At 38.4% G+C, this 26,162-nt stretch overlaps 1 protein-coding gene across 1 annotated transcript in view; it reads right to left on the bottom strand.

Annotated features, from left to right (window-relative positions):
* Positions 1–26,162, bottom strand: part of LOC122794563 (coiled-coil domain-containing protein 63-like) — an 867,658-nt gene that overhangs the window by 314,278 nt on the left and 527,218 nt on the right. The window contains exon 11 of the mRNA XM_044063060.1: positions 4,005–4,173. Coding sequence (XP_043918995.1) covers positions 4,005–4,173 — 169 coding nt within the window. The remainder of the gene's footprint in view (positions 1–4,004; positions 4,174–26,162) is intronic.

The raw sequence follows: 26,162 nt of genomic DNA, 5'->3' as shown, positions 1-26,162 counted from the left end.
CCTGATCAGTATCAAACAATTCCCATCAGCTCTTCTCCTCAAAGTATTTAGCTTCTCCACTGGATATGTACCAGAAGACAGGAGAACATCTATAGCAGTTCCCCTCCACAAGGGAAGACCTACCATAATCTTTAGCAACTACAAATGTATCAGCATCACTAGCATCATTTGCAAGGCGATGGACATCATAAACAGAGGAAAAGGAAACATATAATCCCTAGATCCTAACCAACGCACATAGTAAAAGGTATTTCCATCCATCCAGCCACAACCCCTTTTTCCCATTTTTGCACATGGGGCAGGGATGTCACCTCAACAGTGATGGCCATCTACAGCTAAGGTTCACAATGTCAGGAGGCTAGCCCTGCTATGGCTGTTCTTCCATACCACACATTTGCACACATATTCATGACTATTGTTAATTTAGAGTTTCCAATCCACTACTGCATGCCTTTATAATGTGGGAAGAAACTGGAGCATCCAGAAGAAACCCATATGAACACAGGGAGGGCATGCAGACTTCACACAGGAGACACCCCAGCTGAGAATTGAAATAGGAAACCACTTGCTGTGAGATGACAATGCTATCCCCTATACCACTGTGCTGCGCATGTAGAAAAAAGTATATCATTCATATTAAATGCTGGTGGTCCTATTAAAAGGTGATGGGTATCATAAACTGGGAAAAGGGAACATATAATCCCTAAACCCTAAACAACTTGATATAGTAAAAGGTAGAGCATTCCTATTAAATGCTGTTGACATCTTTGAAGAAGTCACAGAAAGTAACTCTGTGCACACATCTTCCTTTAATTTAGCTATGGCTTTTGACACCAAACCCTACTCTAGCATCACTGACAAACTACCTAAATAAATATAAATCCTAATGTAACCCACTGGATTGCTAAGTGGTTCGCTGACAGCACTCCACTAGAGAAAATGGCAAACTACCCTCCAACAGACTTGGCATCCGTGGTATACTCCACAGCTCCATTTTCAGACCATTTCTATTTGGCAACTACTTCTCTGTTATAACACTTGACATCAAAGACATCTGGCTGACCAAAACTGCAAGCTTGAAACATCATCAGCTCAATTGAAGACACTTAGATCCTCCAAATGGTCCTAACTCAGACAAACTACCGGTGTCAGGATCACAGTGTAAAGCTGGCCACAATAAAATGTAGCATTGTACAATTTGGAAAACAGAAACCCTTGCACACTTATCATCCTACCATATAAACACCACCTCCCTTAAAAAAAAGAAACTACCATTAGATACCTATGTGACTGTACTATGAATTACTGACTCTCGTTTAATCAACTAGTGATTACTCAAACCCAAAATGTCTAAAACCTTAGTGAGGGTGTATACTTGAAGCAGGGATACTTACAAAGTGGCAAAACATAAACATTTTGTTTTTTTACAGGGGGAAAGCTCCCCTGCAACCATCAATATGGGACAAACCCTACACCCCCGAAACTACATCTATACATAGATCTATATATACTGTCCAAGATCTTGGAAAAATGTATCCACCCCAAATATTCCATCACTCACTCTATAACAACCTTCTAGCCCCATATGAGCATGGCTTTCATCTTTCTTGCAGTACTATCACAGTCCTTATATCCATTTGGCATATAGTTTATCTTTATATAAATAACATCTCCTTGGTATCCACAGTCTTTCTCAACCTCTTTAAGGCTTCTGACACATCTAGGTCTCTCAGATTGTTCCCTCTCATGATTAACTCCTACCCCTACAACACAATTCAGAGTTTTAAATGCTTACATTTCACCTCCTCTCCACCTGCTACTCCTGTAGGAGTTCTACAATGGTCAACAGTAGGTAATATCCTGTTCAACATTTTTATCAACAATCTTCCTTTTTAATCCATTAAGTCTACTATTATTCAATATAAATATAACTCCATCATTATCTGTTCCACCAAATCCACGAGTAAACCCCAATCACTAATCCAACAATCCTCTTCTGTAGAATCCTGGCTCAGTGACTCCAACCTTGTTCTGAACCCCCCAAAAAACGAAACAGATGCAGTTTATCCCCAAAGCCTGCCACAATTCTGCAACCAGGTCTACCTGATAACTTCGAAGACCCAGATGATTGAATCCAACATGATCAAGACGACATGAACGAAACCTCAGAAAAACAAAAAAGTGAAAACATTGAACGTCAAAACACTGAAAACAGCTGCTGACTTTTTAACACCATAACTAACAGCTCCCATACATTACAACCACCACCCAACAGTCCTGGACCGTAAATTATATTCTCTGCCCCTCTGCACCCCCCACACCCCCCTGCCAACTTAAAAATACCAACTTTGAGATCGCACTATATTGAAGCCAAGGGTAAAAACCCATGGCATGCCCACATCTGCACAAGAACCGCCTGCTGCAGTGCGCATGTACAACATCATCGTTCTTTCTTAAAGTGGAACTACGAAAAGAAAACAACTTCCTTTAGGTTTCTGAGGTTCGATGTTTTCACTTTTCTTTTTTTCTGAGGTTTTTCACGTCATCTCTATCATTTTGGATTCAGCCATCTGGGTCTTCGATCTTATCAGGTAGACCCCTGCAACTATCATCACTCTCAACTCTTCAAATGGGATCTCCATTGAACAGGTCATTCATGCCAAACTGCTATGACTAACCACAGATCAAAACATGAAATATGACTACAACATCCAACAAATCACCAAAATCAAGAAAAACTGGGTTTGCTCTACCAAACCAATACCTATCCCAATGAATTCACATTGCAACTGCTTTACTTCTCCATACCATCCACTATGCTACCTCCACATTCACCAATCTTAAAGCCTTCCAACTCTCTATTTTTACTAATTTATTTATCTTTGTTGACTAGGAAAGTATGACTGAGCAGAGCTCATTTTCAGCAGAGGCCCAGGGACAAAAGGTTCAACAACTACAATCTAACGTAATTTACGGTTTCATTAATATAAAAGCTGCATTTTGCAATTTCATTAAACACATATGCCATTTTTCGGTTTCAGTTTCATTAAAATGTGTCACATTACAGAATTATACAAAAGGTAATAATGACATTACAGACCAAGTGGTGCTTACTTACATGTAGTGAAGAAGTAGTGATATTATTAAAGCACTACTGTCAGGTAGTGCTTCAAAGATACTATTCTTAAGGTATTACAGTGTATTGCAAAATAGACATATGGAAGGTTAGTAGGAAATTACCTGGTTATTCTGAAGAATGGATAGAGGAGTTTAAGTTGTCATGTAATTAGCAGGAGGTGCATGTTTAACTGATGACAGAATTAAAGTATGAAGATGTTGATGGGGAAAACATGATGTGGGATTACTTGCAGAGTAATGCGATTTTAGAAGGAGTTGTTCAACAGACTAAATATTAGGACTGATTAGGGTCTAGTCAGGCAAGTACAGAGAGGCATGAGAGAAAAAAAAACTACACTGGAACAAACCTTTAATAAAACAGCCAAATTGACATCCAATTTATCCGCATACAACCATGGCTGCAAAGCGCTTACACAGTTAAATTAGCTCAAACTCCTTAATCTCCTTAAGCTCTCTCAACAAAAACAAGCTAGTAAAATAATACACTGTCCCAACAAATGTCCTTGCCTATCTTCATTCATGTCATGGTACCCCCCTTCCTGAGTCCTTAGATTCTCTGATAAACTCGTCTCTAGCATCAACTTATCCAATAACTCAAACAGGGATACCTGCTACTCCTTCCAAGTAGCCAAACTTCTAGAACTCTTTCACTGCCTCTGTGGGAAACTATTAACACTCATTTATTTAAGACATAACTAAAACATCACTTATTAACCAAGTTAGATTTGTCACTTTGCATCTGATTATTCAGCATGAAGTGGATATCCAATTTATACTGCAGAGAATCACTGGCTGTGTTACACAGAAAATAATACTGGTAAAACATCACTGCAGCACTTTCTGGCAAAATATTTAATGATCTCTACCTGCTTTGAGTTGGTCTACGATCTTCATCCATCTTTGCTGATGCTTGTCATGCTGACCGGACTGATGAACAGCATCATTTAGCTTGAATTCAAGTTCCTTTAGGATTTTCTTGTGCTCATTCTCCAGATGCAAAGTCTGGGATTTGAAGGTTTCAATTTCACCTTGTATCTGAAAATAATTACAACAGTAACAGTAATGAAATATGTACACTATCCAACTCTTTTAACAGTGCTGAAATGATAGTAAGTAGCATCCAGAACTTTTCTGTGTTTAAAAAAGTAAGAAAAACAGTGACAGAAGAGAGCTGGGATAGGCTTCTACTACTCAGTTTTGAATCTTGTCATGCTTTTACTACTCAGTTTTGAATCTTGTTAAGTAGAACATTATCTATGGTGTAGGTCAATACATTTGTATAAGTACTTTAAACACGACAAAATGTCTTACTTAAAAAAGACATGCTACATCCCAGCATGTGAATGTCAAAAGATTATACTATCTGCTTACCCATGTCTCTCAGAAATTTGCACATTTCAGGACAATTCCAGGTTTAAAATACATTGTTAACAATCATTTAGCTTTAACCGCAAGCCAAATAAAAGCCTACATGACTGTGATATTAGAAGTGGTTAGAAACTCGAGCCCTTACACTTATAAGTTATGTAAGGAGTTGGTATTGTCCATTTTCATTTTCCTAACTAATGGGTTTGGATCCAATCTTTGGATCTGACTTGGACAAATACACTAGAGTTCTGATCCAGCTCTCAAGCTCTTCCCTCTACGTATAATTCTCTATTCCATCCCCATTGCCACAGATCGAGTTTGCTGCCTATTTCCCCTCTAGTGCAAGAGAAGGAGGACAGGATAGGCAGAAATAAAGACAGGGCTCAAACATGGAATAGAAGGTTCCAACATAATCTAATAGGTTCTTCCAGAAGGAAAAGGGAATGGGGAATGGATGGGAGGGAAGGTGAGGAAGAATGAAAATGGACAATACAGATGCCTAGTTATGGTGAGTACATAACTTATAAAGTTGATGTTGCCCTTTTCATTTTTCATCACTAATGGGACAGAGTCCGCAGGTATGTAGACCTTGGGTGGCCCTCATGGAAGGATATTCCGGAGCACTGCCAAAGCAAAGGAGGCTCTATTTCTAGATATGATGTCCAACTTGTAATGCAGAACAAAGGTATGAGCCTTGGACCATATGGCTGCCGCACAAATGTCATCAGTAGAGGTTCTTGACCAAAAGTCCAAAGATGTAGCAAAGGATCAAGTTGAAAGAGCTTGGTAAAGATAAAACTTTTTGAGAATAAATCAGTCAAATGCAGTCTGTAATCCATTTAGCTAGGGTAACTTCAGAGACTGATTGACTAAGGTAATTCAAGGAAAAGGATGCGAAAAGCATCTCTGACTTTCTAAATTGCTTTGTTTTATTAAGATAAAAATGCAGTTGTCTGTGCACATCAAAGAGATGTGGCATGTACTCTCCCTTATTAGAGAAATTTGGAAAAAAGACTGGTAAATTTATGGATTGGTTGATGTTATTTTCCAAAGCCACTTTAGGTACAAAGGAGGAGTTAAGTGCATACAGCAACTCTTTCCTTATGGAAAACAATGTAAAGGAGTTTTGCTGACAGAGCCTGGAGTTCAGAAATTCTTTTTGCTGAAGTTATGGCCCCAAGAAGACCATTTTCCATGATACAAATTTTAGATCACATTTGTCTGATGATTCAAAGGGCTTCTAAGTTAAACCCTGAAGAATCACAGTAAGATCCCAAGGTGATGAAGGATCCTTTATCGGAGGTCTGAGAAGAAAAATGCTCTTTCTAAATGCTTTACACAGTCTGGAAGAAGCCAGAGATAGAGATATTTCCTGAATAGGAATTTGAAATTGCTGCCAACTGAAGTTTAACTGTAGAAAAACTGGCCCCTTCATTAAAAAGAGTTGTAAGGAAATGAAAAATATCAGAAGTTGGAGCCAAAAAGGGGTTGATGCTGTGATCAGAAGCCCAAACAGAAAACCTTTTCCACTTGTTCCTATACACTTTCTTGGTGGAAGCTTTTTGGGAAGCCAAAATAGTATCACAGACTGGGGAAGACAGCCTGGAATGTCTAACTATTACTCGACATTGAGAAACCATGTGGTTAACTTGAGGGCATGAAGAATAGGATGTTGAATCCTTGATGGGTGAAACAGGATAATCTGATGAGGCTCCAGTATCCAAGGAGGATAATGAAGATGAGACCATAGTAAGGGAAACCAAACTTGCTGAGGCTAGAAGGGGGCAATGAGGATTACTGAGCTCTTCAGCCTGTTTGCTTTCTCTAAGAATTTTGGAATCAGCAGAAGAGGAGGGTAAGCATAAAGAAGACCTGAGCAGCAAACATGAAACACAGCATCTCTCATTGTCTTTCCCAGAGGGAGGATCTTGCTGCACTTGTTGTTGAGAGGGTGGAAAACAGGTTGCAGCAAGGTCGGCCACAACGCCTGAAAATCATATTAACTACTGATTGATTGACAGACCACATATGAGACATCAGAACAGACCTGTTTAGTTTGTCTGCCAACATGCAGGTTTTCCCCTGGATGTTCATCATGATTAAAAAAGTGGTTTGAAGAGCTGACCCATTCCCAAACTCTCATGGCCTCTCTGCACAGGGGTAAGATTGGGTTCCTCCTTGCATGTTGACATACCAGACTTCTGACATGTTGTCCATCTGAACTGCATTAGTCCCAAGGGGGAGAGATTCTTGAAATTCCTGCAATGCTAAAATGACTGCTCTAATCTGTAGGATGTTGATGTGCAATTTGGTCTCTTGGGGGGACCACATACCTTGAAATGCCCCCTACCCCAGTTGGGAAGTGTCTGTGTTCACTATGCCAACTGGATTTGGAAGAACAAAGGGTCTGCCTAGAAAGAGATCATTAGACTGAATCCACCAACGAATGTAGTGCTTGCAAATCAGGGTGAATTTTATTTGAGAAGACAAGGGATGATGTAGCATGGACCACTGTACAACTAAGGTCCACTGGAGAATTTGCATAAAAAAGCATGCTAATGGAAGCAGTGCTATTGCAGCTGATATAGGCCCCCAGTGCCAGAAGCACTAACCTTGCTAGGGGAGAAGGATGAGAAAGGATATCCTGTACCTGATGTCGTAAACAAGCAATGTTGTGGAAGGGTAAAGATGCCACCTCAGCTGTAATGTTCAAAAGTGTTCCGATGCATTCCAGGCTCTGAACTGGAGCAAGCTGTGATTGGGCAAAATTGATTGAAATGCCCAAGGTACTGCAAATCTGGAGCAGATAGTCCCTGACTTGTTGAAGTTGATGACTGGAGGGGATTGTGAGGAGCCAATCATCTGTCTGTATATATATATATATATATATATATATATATATATATATATATATATATGTATATGGAAACACCTGGACCGCTTTGAGCCTCAAGTGAGCTGTCACTACTGCCATACATTTGGTAAACACTCTAGGGGCTGTGGTGAGTCCAAAGGGCAGAGCTCTTAAATGGTAATGATTGACTCCCAGCCAAAAACGAAGATGCCTTCTGGATCGTCTGTCTAGTTTTATATGATAGTATGTATCCTGAAGGTCTATAGAGCACATCCAGCTGTCCTAGTGCAAAAAAGGTCCTGTCCCCCATCAGTAAACCAGGACAACCCCAGCAATTGCCTCCCTCCTCTCATTACCAGGGAGCAGGTCTTTAATGCCCTGTCAAAGGCAAAAATACCGTCTCCATGGGACCTGTTAACATCTCTGACTGTATCCTACATGAACTCAGGCATGATCTCTCAGCTCCATTAGGCAGCCTATTTAACCAAAGCCTGAGCACCGGCTGCATCCCAGCTGAATGTAGGATGGCCACTGTCATCCCTCTACACAAAGGTGGAGTGTCCACTGACCCAGGCAATTATAGGCCCATCAGCCTAACTAGCCTGATCTGCCAGGCCATGGAATGCATTATCATGGAACTTATAAACGAGGACATTGGCAACCTCCAAACACTTGACCCCACACAGTCTGGTTTTGTTAAAGGAAGATCGTGCCTGCTAAACTTGGTAGAATTCTTTGAAACAGTCACCAAAGCCATGGACGAGGGGAAGAAGGTGCACACCACCTACCTTGAACTAGCCAAAGCCTTCAACACTATTCCCCACTTGAGCATAACAGATAAACTCTCCCAGCTAGGCATCAACCCGCATGTTACCAGATGGGTAGCTAACTGGCTCACTGATAGAACCTACTCAGTCAAACTAGGGGAAGCCACCTCTAGTAGTAGACCCATAACAAGCAGTGTACCCCAAGGATTTGTCTTGGGGCCTCTACTGTTTGCAATATACTTTTCTGAGATGCAAGCCAAAACCTGTGGTCTGTACCTGACCAAGTTGGCAGGTGACTGCAAGCTGGGTTCTGTCTTAAATTCCCCTAGTGATGTGAACATCACCCAGTCTAATGACTGGTGCCAGAAACATGGCCTCAAACTGAATGCCAAGGAATGCATCATTATCCCCTTTGGGGAAAATGGCATCCCCACTAATTATCACATTAAGCATGCAAACAGTTGTGAGGGACTTGGGCACCCAGGTTGATAGCAACTTGACGTTTGACCATCACATTGTCTCCGTTGTACAGAAGGCTTTCTACATGGCTCCCCTCATAAATAAGGGTATTTCATCCAGGAGCAAGGAGGTCATAACATCCCTGGACTCCTCCCTTATCAGACCCATTATCGAGTACAATGTCCCCTTCGGCATGTACCTTGCCAAGCACATGCAGCAGCTGGAGAGACCACAGAGGTTCAAGACCAGGAAAATCCGGGGTCTCAAACACCTATCCTATACAGATAGGCTAAATGCCCTGTCTCTCTACTCAGTCTCATACAGACTGCTCAGAGGTGACCTGTGTCTGGCATTCAAGGCCATCTCAGAGCCAGCCTTGATGTAGTTGCTGCATATCCATAAGTCAAACTCCACTCGAACAATCTGCAAGCAAGACCTTCTCCTGATCTGTGACATTAATAGAACTTGTTGGTGGGATAGATTTGTGAACCAAAGATTCCCCTATCTGTGGAATAGACTCCATCTTCATGTCAAGCAGTGTACCTCTCTATCCCTCTTTAACAGGAACCTGTTAGACTGGATGGGAAACAGAAAATACACCCCTGGGATCCCAACTGTGTTCCTGCTGGACAGCGGAAGCAGGTGCTGACTTTGAGGGAACATGGCCAAATTCTTGGCTAGGCTTATAAGGGCCTCTGCGCCAATAGCCTAGTATCATCCTATGAACCAATGAACCTATGGACCAAACCATGACCATTCAGAACTTTGCCTTCTTCACATACTGGTTCAAATCGCTTAGATCTAAAATGGATCTGTGGTCCCCTGTTTTCTTTGGCACTAAAAAGAAGCGTGAGTAAGTTCCAAATCCTATTTGGTTGTGTGGGACTTTCTGGATGACTCTTTTTTTTCTAGCAGCTTTTGTATTTCTTGTGCTGCTTTCTTCCTCTGACTGGGTGGAGCATCGGAAAGTTTCCTCCTCTGACAAGGGGGAAGAAGGGAAAAGGAAATGTAGTAACATTTAGATACTATTCTTATCACCCATAAATCTGTTGTGATACTTGTCCAGGTGTCTACATGCAAGAATAATCAATCCCCAACTGCCTCCAGATTTGGACAGTTGGGCAGCACTTCAGGAGGGCTGATAGGACCTGTCAGAGAAGGATTCTCTAAAGCCCTGGTTCTGTGGGCCTCCTCTGCCTCTAGGGTGATGTCTACCATTAAAGTGTACTCCTCTGCCTCTGGAAGAATTATCTTCAAGTGAATCCTGAAAGATTTATGGAATCGCATTTTGTTACCACCTCTTTGGTTTCTGGAAAAGGCCCATTGAGGGGTAGAAAACTTGATTCCTATGAGGACAGGGTTTTTCCATCTTTTTCGCTGTGGTTAAGCATATCTCTAACTGATGGCCCAAACAATGAGATGCCATCAAATAGAGCATTAATAAAGGATGTCTTAAAGGGTTCTGAAAAGTCGAACAGCTGCATCCAGGTGTGTCTCCTTTGGAGATACCTGAACCGGCTGCTCATGAGGTACTGTCAGCTGTATGAGAGATTAACTTAATTGAAGTGTTTGAACTAGACAAAAGAGTGGCCCAGCTGAGAGGTGGCCCTTTTGAAATCCTCATCAGACATGGACTCAGAGAGAGAGTACTTTGATAGTTCTTTAGTGAAAGTTCTTTGCAGCCAAGTATAATGTGCCAGATAATTAAGCGACCTAAGAGCAAAGGTAGCTGAGGTGAACACGCGCTTTCTAAATCTGTGCAAAGCTCTGGACTGCCTGTTTGGCAGATTGACAGAAGAGATCTGTTCTGCCAGCTCTTTCTTAGTGGCTGCCACCATCACTCCTTTGCTCCAGTAAGGACAGCCTGAAGGAGGGGCTAAAAACTTGTCTGGGTGCATGGGGATGGACTCAACGGTGACCAGCTCCTTCCATGCCCGGTGGGAAACCAGGTCAATATGTTCGTCTGCTGAGGGAGTCACCCAAGACACAGATGGTCCATCATCAAAAGCCTCCAGGAACACCAATTCTTCATGAGAAGGAGTTTGGGGTGACCAGCCACCTTTCTGCTTAAGGATTTCTAGGATATCTCTAAATGAGATCTCATCATGTGACAGTTTGTGGGATCCTTCTCACTCATCAAAATTTGGAATCATATGCCCACAAGAAGTGCACTTTTTGAATCCTGTTGGTTTCTCTAACATAATTACAGGTAAGGGAGAGCAAAACCTGAAATAACAACAAGAACAACTTTTTTAACAGAAAAAAAGGATAGTGATTAAGCAAGAAATTAACAGAAAAAGGTAATTATTAGAAACAGCCTGGAAAGGGAAGGATGGAAATACCAAGTATGGTATTTAAAGAAAATACCTATTAAATCAGGTAAAAGATGGTACCAACAATTGTATGAAGACTACTAAGTATTTAATAGAAAGGAGTTTTGACTAAAGGTCCAAGAAATCCCTAATGCCAGAGAACATTAACAGGGAGGATGTAAGAATAAATTCTAAGGATTATAGAAAAAAATAGACAATTTTAACAGTTAACAATCATAAATAAATTTGCTTACAATGCTCGAGAGAGGAACCTATGTCTAACCATGATGCTGGCAAATGAGATCTGAGACAATGGGGATGGAATAGAACATTATGGGTAGAGTGAGGAGCTTCAGAGCGGGATCTGAAGTCTAGTGTATGTGTTCGAGGCAGAACCAAGAATCAGATCTGAACCCACTAGTGAGGAAGAACGAAAATGACATCAGATCAAGTACTTATACTGTTAATAAACAGAAGATAAACACAGTACATAAAGCTATGTGATTAAGCTGACAGAAGACTTCATACTGACAAATCATAATGTCCCTTTATTCCCTGTACAGCTGTCCCTCCTCTCTGCTTTGCAATTTCTTCCACCTCTTCCAAGTTCCCCTGAATTCCTTTCCTGTTCCGTTGATTATTACTACACCTTGCATGAAAATCCATGCCCTAACATCCTATTTCCTTAAGGCAGATCTGAGCCATCAAATCAAATTTTAGTTGCTTATAAATTAAATACAGTAGTCATAAAATAGGTAAGGCAATGTAAAATATTAGGCATTCACACAATGATAAAATACATTATAATGAGAATAAAAAAACATGAAATTATAACCAAGAGACTAGGTCGCAATTTTTTTTTCAACAAAAGCTAAGCAAAGCTGCCTCCACATGACAGATTGTTGACCACAGCAATGCCAATATAGAAAACACTAACTCATTTAAATACTCAGGGCTCTGGCTAAATCTTTCTATCAGCTTCTACTTAGACTTAGACAATAAGACAAAGAAAATAAAACCACTACTTTTCTGGTCTAACAAAATAACCTGTTATGCTCAAAACCTTCCAGAATCTCAATAGGAAAAGATATTTTACTATCCAACTAAGACGATGTCTTTTCTTAAAGATTGTGTCTAAAACAATGAAATAAAGTTTTATTTTTAAATAAAAAAGAGTTTGCATGCAAACACTCTTATGCTGTGGTGACCCCTAACTGGGAAAAGCTGAAAGATACAACAACTTCAAGCCACCTTTTTAGTAAATTAACATTTAAATAAGCTTACAATCATGGAAATGTAAAATAGTCATGCCTTATTTACAGAATTAAGATTATTTTGGGGGAGGTGGTGTGTACATAACTTTGGGGGACAGTATAATTAGAGCGGATTAGTGTAAATACATTTTTACATTAATCATATTGTAGTTCTCCCTTGTCTCTAGCAATTTCCCCTCTCATTACATTAGACTAACAGCTGTCATTTTAGTCTCCCATGTTCAATAGTCAATAAAACAGTGCCTTGACATTTAGATAAAACTGTACCAAACAGAGCAAATTTGCATAAGAAACAATCACTGAAGGCAAGCAACACACCCTTTACCCTCATATCTATGCATAGATATTCTTTGTCCAAAGATGCAAAACCTGCAAACGTGAACGTCAACCTTGCAAAGGTCAATAATGTTATAAAGCATTATGTCTTGGCTGATTTGTCACACAGATCTCTTCCATGGGCTTTATAACCCCACCCACAGCCTTGGGAGGCTTCTTTTAAGCATACTCAACCCTTTATGAGTAGTTAACGTGCACATTATTGTGAAATTATTTTGCTAAAGAGCAAATCCAATTTTCATGATAATCAAGCCATATTTTGTAGTTGCTTAGTGAAGGAGTGCTATTGCTCCAGTCTTACTGCTTTGTTAAAGATCAATTTCATTGATCAATTCCCCTATAAAACAGCATATACCTAATAACTTATTAAGCAGGCCGTTTCCTGTGTATTTTCTAGGTTGATGCTGCAGGTTAACTTTGCTGCCCAGGGGACTCTGCAAACTGCAGTCACCTCATGAAGTCTAGCACCCGTCTAAGCTGCTCATACTGTTGTTTATCAACTCTAACCTTATCTTCCCCTCCTCCAGTGTAATAGCAAAAATGGCTTAGCTGGCATTGAGTCAGGGCTGATCATGGGGGAGAGCCGCGTAGCTGGTCCTGTTTATCACTTTCCTCCTGGTGCCCATTTTGGCAGTTCCACAATAGCTGCTGCTGGCTCCATAAAAAGTCTTCCACCCAGTCAGAAACATTACATTTAATGATGATGGATATACCAGCTTCAATCTAACTTATAAAGCTCTATATTCCCTGAAGACAGATATAAAGGCACTGAGAGTAATTATTCTCCATGAAAACGTTCACAGTCCCAGTCATTAACTTCTTCCCCTTCTACCACAGCCTGAACAGAAATTTATCCTTAAGAGCAAAAGTTTCAGTTTGATTACTATATGGTGAGGATGCCTTGCTCTGACTACCAATGGAGTATATACCCTGTATCCTCTGTCAATAAGGATATCAGCCTGCAGCAGTCTCAACCAGATGCTCAGCTGATTTTTGCATAAAGGATTTATAGTCAGCCCCCTCAAACTTCTCTGGGATGTCTAAAAAATGCAGATTTTCTTGTCTAGCTCTGTGCTCTATATCTATTAAGTTCAATCTAAGACTCTCCTGCATCACTTCCAATTCTCCCATTCTAATTCTCATCTCTGTCTCTCTCTTTAAAAAGTTTTGTAATATCATCTAAATTAGTAGTAAGGGCTTTTTCCACAGCGCAGTAGCTAGCCTTTTATTGTTAGTTTTTACATACTTTTCTAAATGATCACTTATTTTAACAATTTCCATGTACATCTGGTAATTTTTTGTTCGAGTTTGCTCGGCCCTGGCTCCATAGTCACCGCTTTATTCAGAGATGTACAGCAATCACATATTGACATTTTTCCAGTCCTTTCTTTGACTTTTTTGTTATGCTTTATCTTTGGAGGCATGCATTTCCTCTTTCTATCCACTTATTTTACCAAGTTAGAAAACAGTAAATCTATTTTTAGAATTTACTTAGTTATTTCTTTTTCTTTGGTTGGAGATTGGCATAATGGTTAAGCTGTTTACCTCACAGGCACAATGCACATGGTTTGATTCTCACCTTTCAGGCAGATTGGCTAGGTTTAAAATGGCCTTAAAGGGCAGCTAGCTTAGTACTTACTTATAGATTATGCTCAGGGAGGGAAAAAGACCATGCTGCTCTCAACATCCAACATACAGGAAATACCTCTGTCTCTGCACATGTACATACAAATTAATTATGCCTGAAAAGCCATTGTAATGTTTGATGTTTTATATAGTGCACACAATGCTTATGTTTTCTGAACTATAAAATTCATAAAATGATATAGCCAATATATTAGCAGACAAATTTAGTGCTAACTTACCCAACCCATATTGTTACCCCCAGTATCCCTGAAAATGTAGTTTTCCCTGAAATCATCTTGGCATGAGTCTTTTAGTTCATGTCAAAGATAAAAAAATAATATTTCCATGGAACTAGACAACATACCTCAAAGAAAAGGGAATATTCTGATATATGGTCATCTAGGACTTACTGTATTTAAGTCCATTTTTTTTTTCATTCATTCAGTCTCCGTATGTTTCGGGACTTGCTCTAGTGGATTCCAACATTTCAAATGGTTACAGTGCCTGGCTTGTAAGGCGTCATCTGATCAAGTACTGAGGGAGTTCTACACATCAGCAAGTCAAATAGAATTAGAAATACCAAATCCAAGAATCTAAACTTCATTAGTAACATAAACAGAACATACTGGAAGGACAAACATATGAATCAGAGACTACCCATACTTTGAACAAGCTTCCCATCCATGTGAAACAGAGTTTGTCCCTTATGCTATCCAAATAGGTACTTGGTATTATCACAACCAGAATTCCGAAGGCACATAATTTGTTCAGTTTTGAATGAAACATGTCAGTTAACCTAACAAGGGGTGTGCAAAGTCTGAAGTACTATTGTGTCATCTTGGTTTTCACAAAGGGGTATGAGCAATGGAGAAGTTCATGTTGCTTGGTAGCAGTTTTCCCGACCTGTACAGCTGAGTGCTGCTTTGCAGGCATCTTTAATGTTACACGTCATGGCAGTCACGTCTTTCCCATGAACACGAGTCAGGAACATAAGTACCCCAAAAAAACAGACCTTCCTTTACACCACCTGTAACAATTTCTGTAGATGTATTTCTGTTAAAACCACTAAGAGAACACCACTGTCACATTTCAACTTCAAGCCCCCTGAAAATAGACTGCACGCCGAAGATCATGACTTTTTTTACACTTGGGTGAAAAATCTGCGAAGTGCTACCCACAAAGTTAAACATTAAGCCAAGTTCAAATTACAACTTAAAAACACCTTTTCAAGCAATCCAAGTGCAAATGTTTCCGAATAATTAATATTACATAGGAATAGTGCATGTCATTTTTGCAATCCTGATGTTCCAAAGACAAATGAAAAGGAGGTAGTAGGGCGATAGCTGTGGAGACAGAGACTGAGCACAATAAAGAATAAAGTGCAAATAGGGACTTCAGACATGAAGCGGGCCGCGGAGGAGTCTGAAATTTCACTGTTATTCCTCCCGCTGCCTCACCCCCGACGTCACTGACACAGTACTATTTCTTTATACACCCATTTCAATGGTGACATTCCTGTTTTTGCAGTAATATGACAACTTAGGTGCCTTCACAAATTTGGTTGTGATAATACGCAAGTACCTCCAAATATAACCTGGAACAATGGATGGGAAATTAAAAATTTATCCCTGGCCTTGCACCTATCCCCCTTTTAGACAGAGGCAGCTTTTAAATAGTTTGCCATCTAATTACAACTACATGCCTCTGGGTAATTTAACCCATCTATTATATTTGGGAATACATGGCTAGGCTCAAAAAGGCTTAATGGGGTTGTTAGCATAGTAATCACCTATGAACTTACACCAGACAGCATTTCATCAGTGCTAAGTATTGTGAAGGGTGAGGAGTACAGAGAAGGGAAAATGTTAGTGCATGGATTTCATTTGTAATATGCTTTCACAGCAGAATGAAATCTTGAGTGTCCCTCAGTACATATCTGATAGCTTGCTTCCTGTCTAATATTAACTGATGGGTTAGAAAAGAATAAGATTTGTTCCGAGTATAAAGTTCTATCATGGAATTCGGGAAATATACCTAATATGGAATGTCTTAAACAGGCAGTCAGGAGATCTTTGTTAGCAAACTTAATGCTGTAGTGTTCATGTCTAATTGGTCAGTGACAGTTTTATAATTGCTTCAAAGGAGACAGGATCTTGGTTTCTAGTCTTACACACATCTTTTTGTGTAATAAAAGAGATTGTTATCCTCTGCTGAGCTGCCTCTTGTGAACGTTATTTGGTATAGTAACAGTTTGGTGCTGTGCTACTTGGAGTTCTGAGACATTTGTGAGCTGATGCATAACAAATTGCCACATTGCCACTAGGACCTAAACAGTGACAGGTTTTCTGTAGAGCAAGTTTCTGGTGTGACAATATGCAATTTTAAATCTCAGCAGAGTTCACTAGTTTTAACTGCATATGAGCAGGAAAATTGTACGACTCAAGAAAATTAGACGTCTGTGTGATCATTTACACTAACATGATTAGGTATAATTATGTGATAGTGGGGGTTTAATCAATATTTATAAGGACAGAGTATCCTTGTCACAGGGACGCTTCTTCCCTGGTAGAAGAACTGAACATCCTTCTCAGGAGTCAGAGTGGGTTCTAATCTAAAGTCTAAAGAAAAAGGAAAGAGGATTCCTTCATTGGGAATGTGAGTGGCCCTAATTATAACTGCAGATCTATCCCTTTGGTATGAGACTGGGTTTTTATAATGGGCACTGCTGCCAGAACAAGTGGTTTTAAAAAGCCAGAACATGGGACTCCAGGCAGGTATATGTTTAATAAGTATGGTCGAGACAACTATAATTGTTTGGTAAAATGGTCTGTGCTCATGAGAAATGATAGCGCTTTACAGTTTCCTGGGAAAAAAGTACTTTTGATAAGAAAATCGCTTTACGGTTTTCGGAAAACGGTACTTTTGATAAGAACATTTTAGAAAATCTGAAAAATAAACTGAAACAGAGGGATAACAAGGTACCAGCCACTTGTTGGTCCACTTTTAATGACCGGCAAGAAGAATCTAAAAATAACGAAAAGGTATCTGTAGTTAGAAGCTTAAAGCATAACTCAGCTAGGTTAGTCACAGCAGTAGGCAGCTAATAGAAAAGTAAACAGTTTACAAAAATGTGCAGGAGAAATGTCCCATTCCAGAGTTATATGTCCTTTAAAACAGTTAGAGAAATTATCACTCACGCAGCCAGAATCATCACACAATATCCAAACGTATTCGCCACAAGCACATCCAAAGAACAACTCAACGGCTACATATAAAAACAATACATTTATTGATGAGCGCTTTCATGGTGTTGACACACCACTTCTTCAGACCTAAAAAACAACTATATTAAACTCTGCTTAAGTACCACTTAATCACAGACACACCCAAACCTTTTCACGTGTCATCATTCCACTGTGTGCTAGTTAAACTCACAGTGCCTAAAAACAGAGTTATACTCAATAATCATATATAAAAATAAACACAAAATAGAAAATAAAAACTAAAAAATACATCATAATTAGTACATATCCAATGTTCATCTTCTTTAAAAACATATAAAAATATATAAAAAGATATTGTGCTAGCATCATTGATATGCACTACAGTAAAAGACAAATATATCTAGGCAAAATTCCCTATATAATCAATACTGACAGGCCTGCTATAAAATACAATATTGTGTTCATAACAGAAAGTTATTGTCCTAAGCAATACATGGTCGAATACAGGAGCTCAAAACAGCAGTTTTACCTATATTTTGGTCTGGACTTCAGTATGGGTTTGAGGGGTACTTTTTCATTCAACCCCCTCCCCTTATCTGCTCGAAGCCTCAATATCCACCTTCTCTCTTTTTATGGAATGGTGATTTAACAGGATTGTGTAATTTTTGTGAATATATCAATAGTACCACAAATTTTCTGGAATTTGAGGTTAGTCTTTCACAAGACGAAATTAACTTTCTTGATGTATGTGTATACTGGGATGATAAAGGGATACTCTCTACTAAGATACATAGGAAAGAATGTCATAGGAATCATCTGTTGCATAGGACTAGCATGCACCCCCACCACATTTTCAGTAATGTGGTTAAGGGGCAGGCATTAAGAACCTCCAGGTTGACCACTGAGGAAGGGAGATTCAATACTGAGATGGAGGTATTAGAAGAGAGATTTGTTAATAGGGGATATAATGAAGCAGAAGTCTCTGAAGTAGTTTCCAGTGTCGGGGAACTTAGGAGTGATACAGGGAAACCTTATTTCTCTGAAAGGGAGATGGTCAGTAATGGTAAGCATGCAAAAGGTGGAAGACCTAAGAAGAGGCATGTGAGAGTACCCGTTGATTATTCTAGTGATGTCAGAGTTGTCACTGATGTCATTCGAAAATATTGGCCAATACTCGCACAGGATCCTCAGATAGGATCAATAGTGGGTGATAGACCATCGTTTCTATACAAAAATAAGAAATCCTTGAAACAAATGTTGTGTTATCCCAAAGATAAACAAGCGCCCAAGCGTTATGGTGATTGGATGGGGACGGTCCCATGTTTGGATTGTAATCAGTGTCGATATATCGACACAAATAATGTGTTTTCACATCCTGACCTTAGGAGAGATTTTTTCTTCAAGGTCAAGGCAAATTGCAACAGTATTAATATTGTTTATTTGGCTGTATGCAACATTATGCTCCGCTTACTATGTGGGTAAAACCAATAGAAAGCTGAGATATAGAATCAGAGAGCATTTATTGAAAATTAGAAATAAAGATAACACTAATGCATTGGCAAGGCATGTTAACAAGACTGATGCTAGTCACAGTTTTAGGTTCCAGGTAATAGAAATGGTATATGGTAATGAACGTGGTGGTGATATAGTTAACCAGACTGAGACAACAGAGAGTAGGTGGATATTGAGGCTTCGAGCAGATAAGGGGAGGGGGTTGAATGAAAAGGTACCCCTCAAACCCATATTGAAGTCCAGACCAGTACATAGGCAAATATGTTGTTTTGAGCTCCTGTATTGGACCATGTATTGCTTAGGACAATAACTTTCTGTTATGAACACAATATTGTATTTTATAGCAGGCCTATCAGTATTGATTATATAGGGAATTTTTCCTAGATATATTTGTCTTTTACTGTAGTGCATATCAATGATGCTAGCACAATATCTTTTTATATCTTTTTATATGTTTTTAAAGAAGGTGAACATTGGATATGTACTAATTATGATGTATTTTTTAGTTTTTATTTTCTATTTTGTGTTTATTTTTATATATGATTATTGAGTATAACTCTGTTTTTAGGCACTGTGAGTTTAACTAGCACTCAGTGGAATGATGACACGTGAAAAGGTTTGGGTGTGTCTGTGATTAAGTGGTACTTAAGCAGAGTTTAGTATAGTTGTTTTTTAGGTCTGAAGAAGTGGTTTGTCAACACCACGAAAGCGCTCATCAATAAATGTATTGTTTTTATATGTAGCCATTGAGTTGTTCTTTGGATGTGCTTGTGGCGAATACGTTTGGATATTGTGTCCAGTGACTACACTCTACTGATCATCAACTTGATTGTGTTTGGATAAATATTTGTTTTAGTTGAGGTCCAATAGGGCATTGGCAAAATGAATGTCCATTAGCGGGACAACAAGCAATTTTGCCAAACATTCACACACCACAACCTGACAAACCCTCCTGTATGGAACACTACTTGGCAGCCACCAGTGTGGCAGCAAATTCTTTAGGACAGCCATGAGCAGGAACTAGAGTTATATCCCTTGGTACCAAATCATCAAGAGAGTCCCTTTTTCAATGTTACAGTGCAAAATACATCTGTCACACTACAGCTATGATTACTTCAGCAAACACCAAATACACTCCGCTTTCTAAACATGTGAATGGTGGTGTAGGTGTGTCTGGAGTTCCTTTAAACTATCCAGAAACAAAACTTGCTCCTATTCAAATTGGTCCGTTAACAAAACGGAATGCTTTTATTCTTGGAAATTTCTCCCGTTTAAATCGTAGGAAAAATGGAAAGGGCATTGAAGCCAAGGATTTATGAACACTCATGATATTAAAAAGAAAGACATTAATAATGCCTTGTTTAAGCCTACTTTAAAATGTAAAGAAGCAAACTACACATTTTTTGTGCTTGAAGAAGTTCCGCAAGACCCAAGGAGGAGGGCCATGGGAGGCAAAAATTACAGTATCGAGAAATATATTGGCAGTTGGTTTTTCAGGCAAACGTGACCCAAAGATTAAATTAAAATAACTCCCTGGCGCCTATTTTAAAATTAAAGTCAGACAAATGGTAATAGAAGATTTTTTAGAAGTTTATTACAATTGTCTAATTTTTAATAAAAATATTTTTATAACACTTTTAACAATAACATTGCATTCATATATATTAACATAATTTATATCATTAACAAATGTAAGGGGACATTAAGATTTTAGTTATTACTGTAACAGCAGGGTTAGCAATACAAGAATATACAGAGAAAATGAGAATTTTTGGCTATTTGTTAGTTTGGTCACTGGGGGGCAGTACAGTATTAGCTTTTTATCTTCCTCATTATATATTATTACTTGATTTGTCCTAAATATATACACAAGCATCACTCATGCATACAAGTTTTATGGATTAGAAGATGTTTTAAGAAGATGATTTTTAATATTTGGATATGTAATTGGTTTATTGTTTCTAATTAGGCTTGATTCATTTTAAGGAATTAGTATAAAGAGGGGATGTTTGGTGAAGGGTTCTATTTGAAGAAGTCCTAGGATAAGGACGAAAAATGTGGTGAATTAGTTAAGCATTTTATTTATTTGTGATTGTTTTTTTTTTGCCCCATGGTTAGAGTGGACTTAATAAATCTGTGTTGTCGATTCCTGAAGTGTTACTGTTTTTTACCTGCACTTCTACAGTGTCTGTTTGGATTGTATTGAGTTAGCGTAGGGTGTTCTACTCTCTTTGGCACTGGTTTCTCCTGGAAGGATATGGTGGTCGCTTTAAATGGAAACTACTGTGGTGCAGGATAGTTTCCCAATCAGGGAAACTGCCCAGGATACTGAAAACTGGAGAGAAGGATTTTTGGCAGGCAGTGGGTGAACGCACACAGTTAATTAAATTGCTTACCAGTACCATATTGCATTCAATGGTACACATGAGAGGTGACTCATTGCCATGTAACCAGGAAATGACTAAATACACTGAGCGTGAACAAGAAGTGGAGCATATCTCAGATGAAGCCTGGGCAACAGTTATGGAGGATAGTACAATGTATTCCACTAGTGGATTACCAGGGATTTTTCATTCGCAAAAGGACATTCAATTTGAATCAGAAAAGGATAGAAGAGAAGCAGAAGGTGTGAGACCTAAAGAGAAAATACTTTTCAACAAAAAAAGGTGGCTGCAATACAAATATTTATGGGCCCCATTAGTCTAATAATAATGGACAGGATAATGTCGTTCCTGATGGGGAGCAAGGTTAGTTAATAACAAATATTCGTTCACATGTTCCAGACAGTATGAGATTGATAATACAAACTCATATGAAACAAATGTGAATGTACTTTATGATTTGATGTTGAAATATAAGACATTACATCTGGATAACTGCCATTTAACAGAATGTTTAAGTAATAATATGGTACCAAAAGGTTTAAGGGTTTACAAATATCTGAATAATGTTATAGAAAGGTCTGATTTCCACACAGAATTGTTAAATATTTTTGATAATTGTGGATTTTCGATTATGAGAGCCATTGTTAAGCAGAACTAAAAAGAAATGGAGACACTATATAAACTGATAGTGTAAATAATAAAATTGTTAATGATTTATTATTTACAGTACAGAAAAAAAAAGCAAGCATTTTAATATTAGTAAAAAGGTAGATGATAAATGTGTCTTCCTAGCAGGAAGGAAAAGTAAAAAATTAGAAAGGGACGGAACTGACTATAAAGAAAGAAAAAAATATCCGAGGCCAAGGCAATTTAAGGGCTATCAGTACTATCACACATATAGATTTACACAGGATACAGCTAACTCAGAGAATGTAAGATATTATAGAAGGAAGGATTATGATAGGAGAGAACATCAGGTACCAGAGAGATGCAGTATTAGAGAGGGAAGTACAGACAATTTTGCTTTGGATTTGAATGACCCTTTAGAATTTCCACTTCTAATGTCAGAACAAATAAAAAAACAGACCGGTGACTTACTGCAATTACAAAAGGGTAAGGAGATAAGTAAAATACAGTTAAAATATGGCAAGGAGAGAAAAGATGAGTATGTGGAGAAGACATTTTTGAATTGTTTTCTTATATGAATTTTAACATTTTTAATTATAGCAGTTTAGAATTGAATACTACTTATTCTAATTTATGAAAGGATTCAGATTTGCCCCAAGTAAAAAAAGTGACATTAATAAGTTATTGAGTGATCTTAAGCTGTTCGCTAGGAAACATAATTTAGAATTGATATATTCAATGGCAGATGGAGAAAGGAAAGTGGATAGGAGTTTAAAAAAAAAAGTGCATATAATCCTCCCTTGCAGCCCCCAGTTAAAAAAACTGAAATGGTGGTGGAAAAGGAGATAAAGGCTATGCAAAAGATGAGAATAGGCCCTAACTCCCCATGAAAGAAAGACAACTATTACATGAATTAAGCAGAAACTCAAATATAAGGGTAATGAGGCCTGATAAAGAAGGCGGGAGGGACTGTTATTATGGATATTATATATGTGGGTAAAATGATGGACCTACTAGTAGATGAAAGTAAATACAGTAGAGTGTCTAAAAATGAAATATATATATATATATATATATATATATATATATATATATATATAGCCTACTCAAAGATAAACTTTGCATTGAAAGATCTACTATTGGAAGGTTTTATAGATTTAGATACTTACAGTGGATATAATTATATACACATCCCTGTTAAAATGCCAGGTTTTTGTGATATAAAAAATGAGACCACAATAAATAATTTCAAAACTTTTCCCACTTTTAATGTGACCTATAACATGTACAATTCAATTGAAAATAAACAAATCTGTTAGGGGAAAAATATAAAAAAATACAAAATGTACAATACGCTGGTTGCATAAGTGTGCACACCCTTAAACTAATACTTTGTGTGTACACACCCTTAAACTAATACTTTGTTGAAGCACCTTTTGATTTAATTCCAGCATTCAGTCTACTTGGGTAGGAGTCTATCAGCATGGCACATCTTGATATGGTAATATTTGCCCACTCTTCCTGGCAAAAGCGCTCTAAATATGTCAGATCGTGAGGGCATCTCTTGTGCACTGCCCTCTTCAGGTCACCCCACAGATTTTCTATTGGATTTAGGTCTGGGCTCTGGCTGGGCCATTCCAAAACGTTATTCTGGTGAAGCCATTCTTTTGTTGATTTGGATATATGCTTGGGGTCATTGTCATGTTGAAAGGTGAAATTCCTCTTCATCTTCAGCTTTCTAGCAGAACCTGAAAGTTTTGGGGCAAAAGTGACTGGTATTTGGAACTGTTCATAATTCCCTTCACCTTGACTAAAGCCCCAGTTCCAGCTGAAGAAAAGCAACCCCAAAGTATGATACTGCACCACCATGCTTCACCATGGGAATGGTGTTCTTTTGGTGATACGAAGCATTGTTTTTGCACCAAACATACCTTTTGGAATTGTGGCCAAAAAGTTCAACCTTGGTCTCATCAGACTATAACACATTTTTCCACATGCTTTTGGGAGCCTTTATGTATTGTTTTGCAAATTTTAGCTGGGCCTGGATGTTTTTCTGTGTAGACTGAATGCTGTAATTAAACCAAAAGGTGCTTCAACAAATTATTAGTTTAAGGGTGTGCGCACACAACAAAGTATTAGTTTAAGGGTGTGCACACTTATGCAACCAGCGTATTGTACATTTTTTAATTTTTATATTTTCCCACTAACAGATTTGTTTGCTTTTCAATTTAATTGTACAGGTTATAGGTCACATTAAAGGTGGGAAAAGTTTTGAAATGATTTACTGGGGTCTCGTTTTTTTATATCACAAAAACCTGGCATTTTAACAGGGGTGTGTATACTTTTTATATCCAATGTATAACCATTTATGGATGGATAAGCCTATTATACCTTCCATATTTGGTATCTCTCATAGGTTCATACTAAGCTATCTGCCCTAGGGCATTTATAAGCCTAGCCAGAATGTGTTTGGCTTTCGCCACCTATTTTAAATTTATTTTGCTATGCCCTTTTTCGAGGTTAGTATACTGTGCCTCTGTCTAACAGTGACACAGAAGTGATACCTGGGGTAAACCTATGATCTCCCATCCACTCATCAAGATTCCTCTTGAAGAGAGTCAATGAGGGACTCTGCCTAACCTGGACTGGGATTTTATTCCAGAGTGAAGGGAGCCTCTGGATTATGAATCTGTCCCTCCAGCATGTCCTATTTATTTCAGTGATGAGGTTCAAGTCTCTCGAGCGCGTAGCTCGATGGGATTTGGATTTTCTGAGGTGCAGCATGTCCATTAATTCTGGGTTGGACATGGCTTTATACGTCAGGCACAGATCGCCTCTGAACAGGCGGTATGCCCACTGAGTAGAGCTGGAGTTTCTTTAACCGGGCAGCAAATGGCATCTGTTTGAGCCCTTTGATCCTCTTGATGAGGTACTTTTGGGGTCTTTCCAGTTGCTGCAGGTGTCTGGTAAGGTACATCCCAAAAGGGGCATTGTACTCAATTATGGGCCTGATGAAGGATGAGTAAAGAGGCACGATGACCTCCCCTGATCAGGTACATAAAATGTAGTAGATCCACCAGTGAGGCCCATAGTGGCAGGTGATGGATCTAAAATGCACCCCATTGCTAAATATATAGTTTTTAAGTTAAAATCAATTTGGCCAGAGCAAGAAGGAAGTTTAAAAGATTTGTGGGATTTCTTTAAAATGATAGATAAGAACTATTTTAAGAGATTATTTTTTGTTACAATAGATATTGTAACTCTTTTTTCTGTCATACCCCATGAGATATGTCTAGAATGGTTTGAAGAGGGTATGGTAGATAAAGGCACATATAATTTTTTTTTCAATAATGTTTATTTATTTTTCAATAAAACAGATGAGAAATTAAGAACATTGCATATACAAACGAAGATAAGTGAGTGTTACATAAATGTTCTGCATTCAGTTTATAATAACACAAAGTTAATCAATCCAAATAATCTTATTTACACTATGTACATAGATGCTTTCATAGTTCAACAGCACAAAACAGGTTATCTCCATATGCTTACTTTAGGTGAAATCTTATAGGCAAATAACTATTTCTGTAGTTTATGAATGCACGATGGTGTGGGAGTTCTTAATTATGATGTACTAAATCTATATGTGGTAGTTTATGCGAGTATGATATTAAAACTCTGTTCCCAAAGTTTGTAAGATCTGAAATGTTGGGCTCCTTTGTTAATTATGATTTTATGGGCTAGAATATGTTTAATCACCAGTGTTCTAAAGCTCTCCCAAGAGTTCTTGGTTGGATTAAGCCAGTTGGTAGCTATATACAATTTCATTAACAGGAAAATATTGATCAGAGTGATTGCTTGTTTTTTGGATATGTTATTTGGGAGGATGTGTAATATCATGAATTCCTAGGTGAGTGTAGATGTTTGATAGCCCGTCTTTTGCAATTGCATTTTCAGGGAATTCCAAAGTTTGAATACACATTTACAGCTCCAGAACGTATGGAATAGGTCAGCAGTTTTATCTTTACAGTGAGGGCAGGTTGAGGAATTTTTAGAGTTAAATTTGTGTAAGATAGTGGGTGTGTAATATGCATTATTGTATATCAGAAGTTGAGTAAAGGCCAATTTTTGAAGGGATATAGATTTTATTGTTAAATTGATTGCTTGAATCAATTTGTGATCATCAGTAAATGGGAGGTTTTTCCTCCAGTATTCAGATATGAGTATATAATTTTGGAATTTTATGTCCTTAATCATTTTGTAGGAACATGAAGTATATTT

This window comes from Protopterus annectens, chromosome 2.part1 (assembly GCF_019279795.1).
Source record: "Protopterus annectens isolate FY-2018-M chromosome 2.part1, PAN1.0, whole genome shotgun sequence".
In the NCBI taxonomy this organism is placed as follows: domain Eukaryota; kingdom Metazoa; phylum Chordata; order Ceratodontiformes; family Protopteridae; genus Protopterus; species Protopterus annectens.
This window is presented reverse-complemented; position numbering and strand designations above follow the sequence as displayed.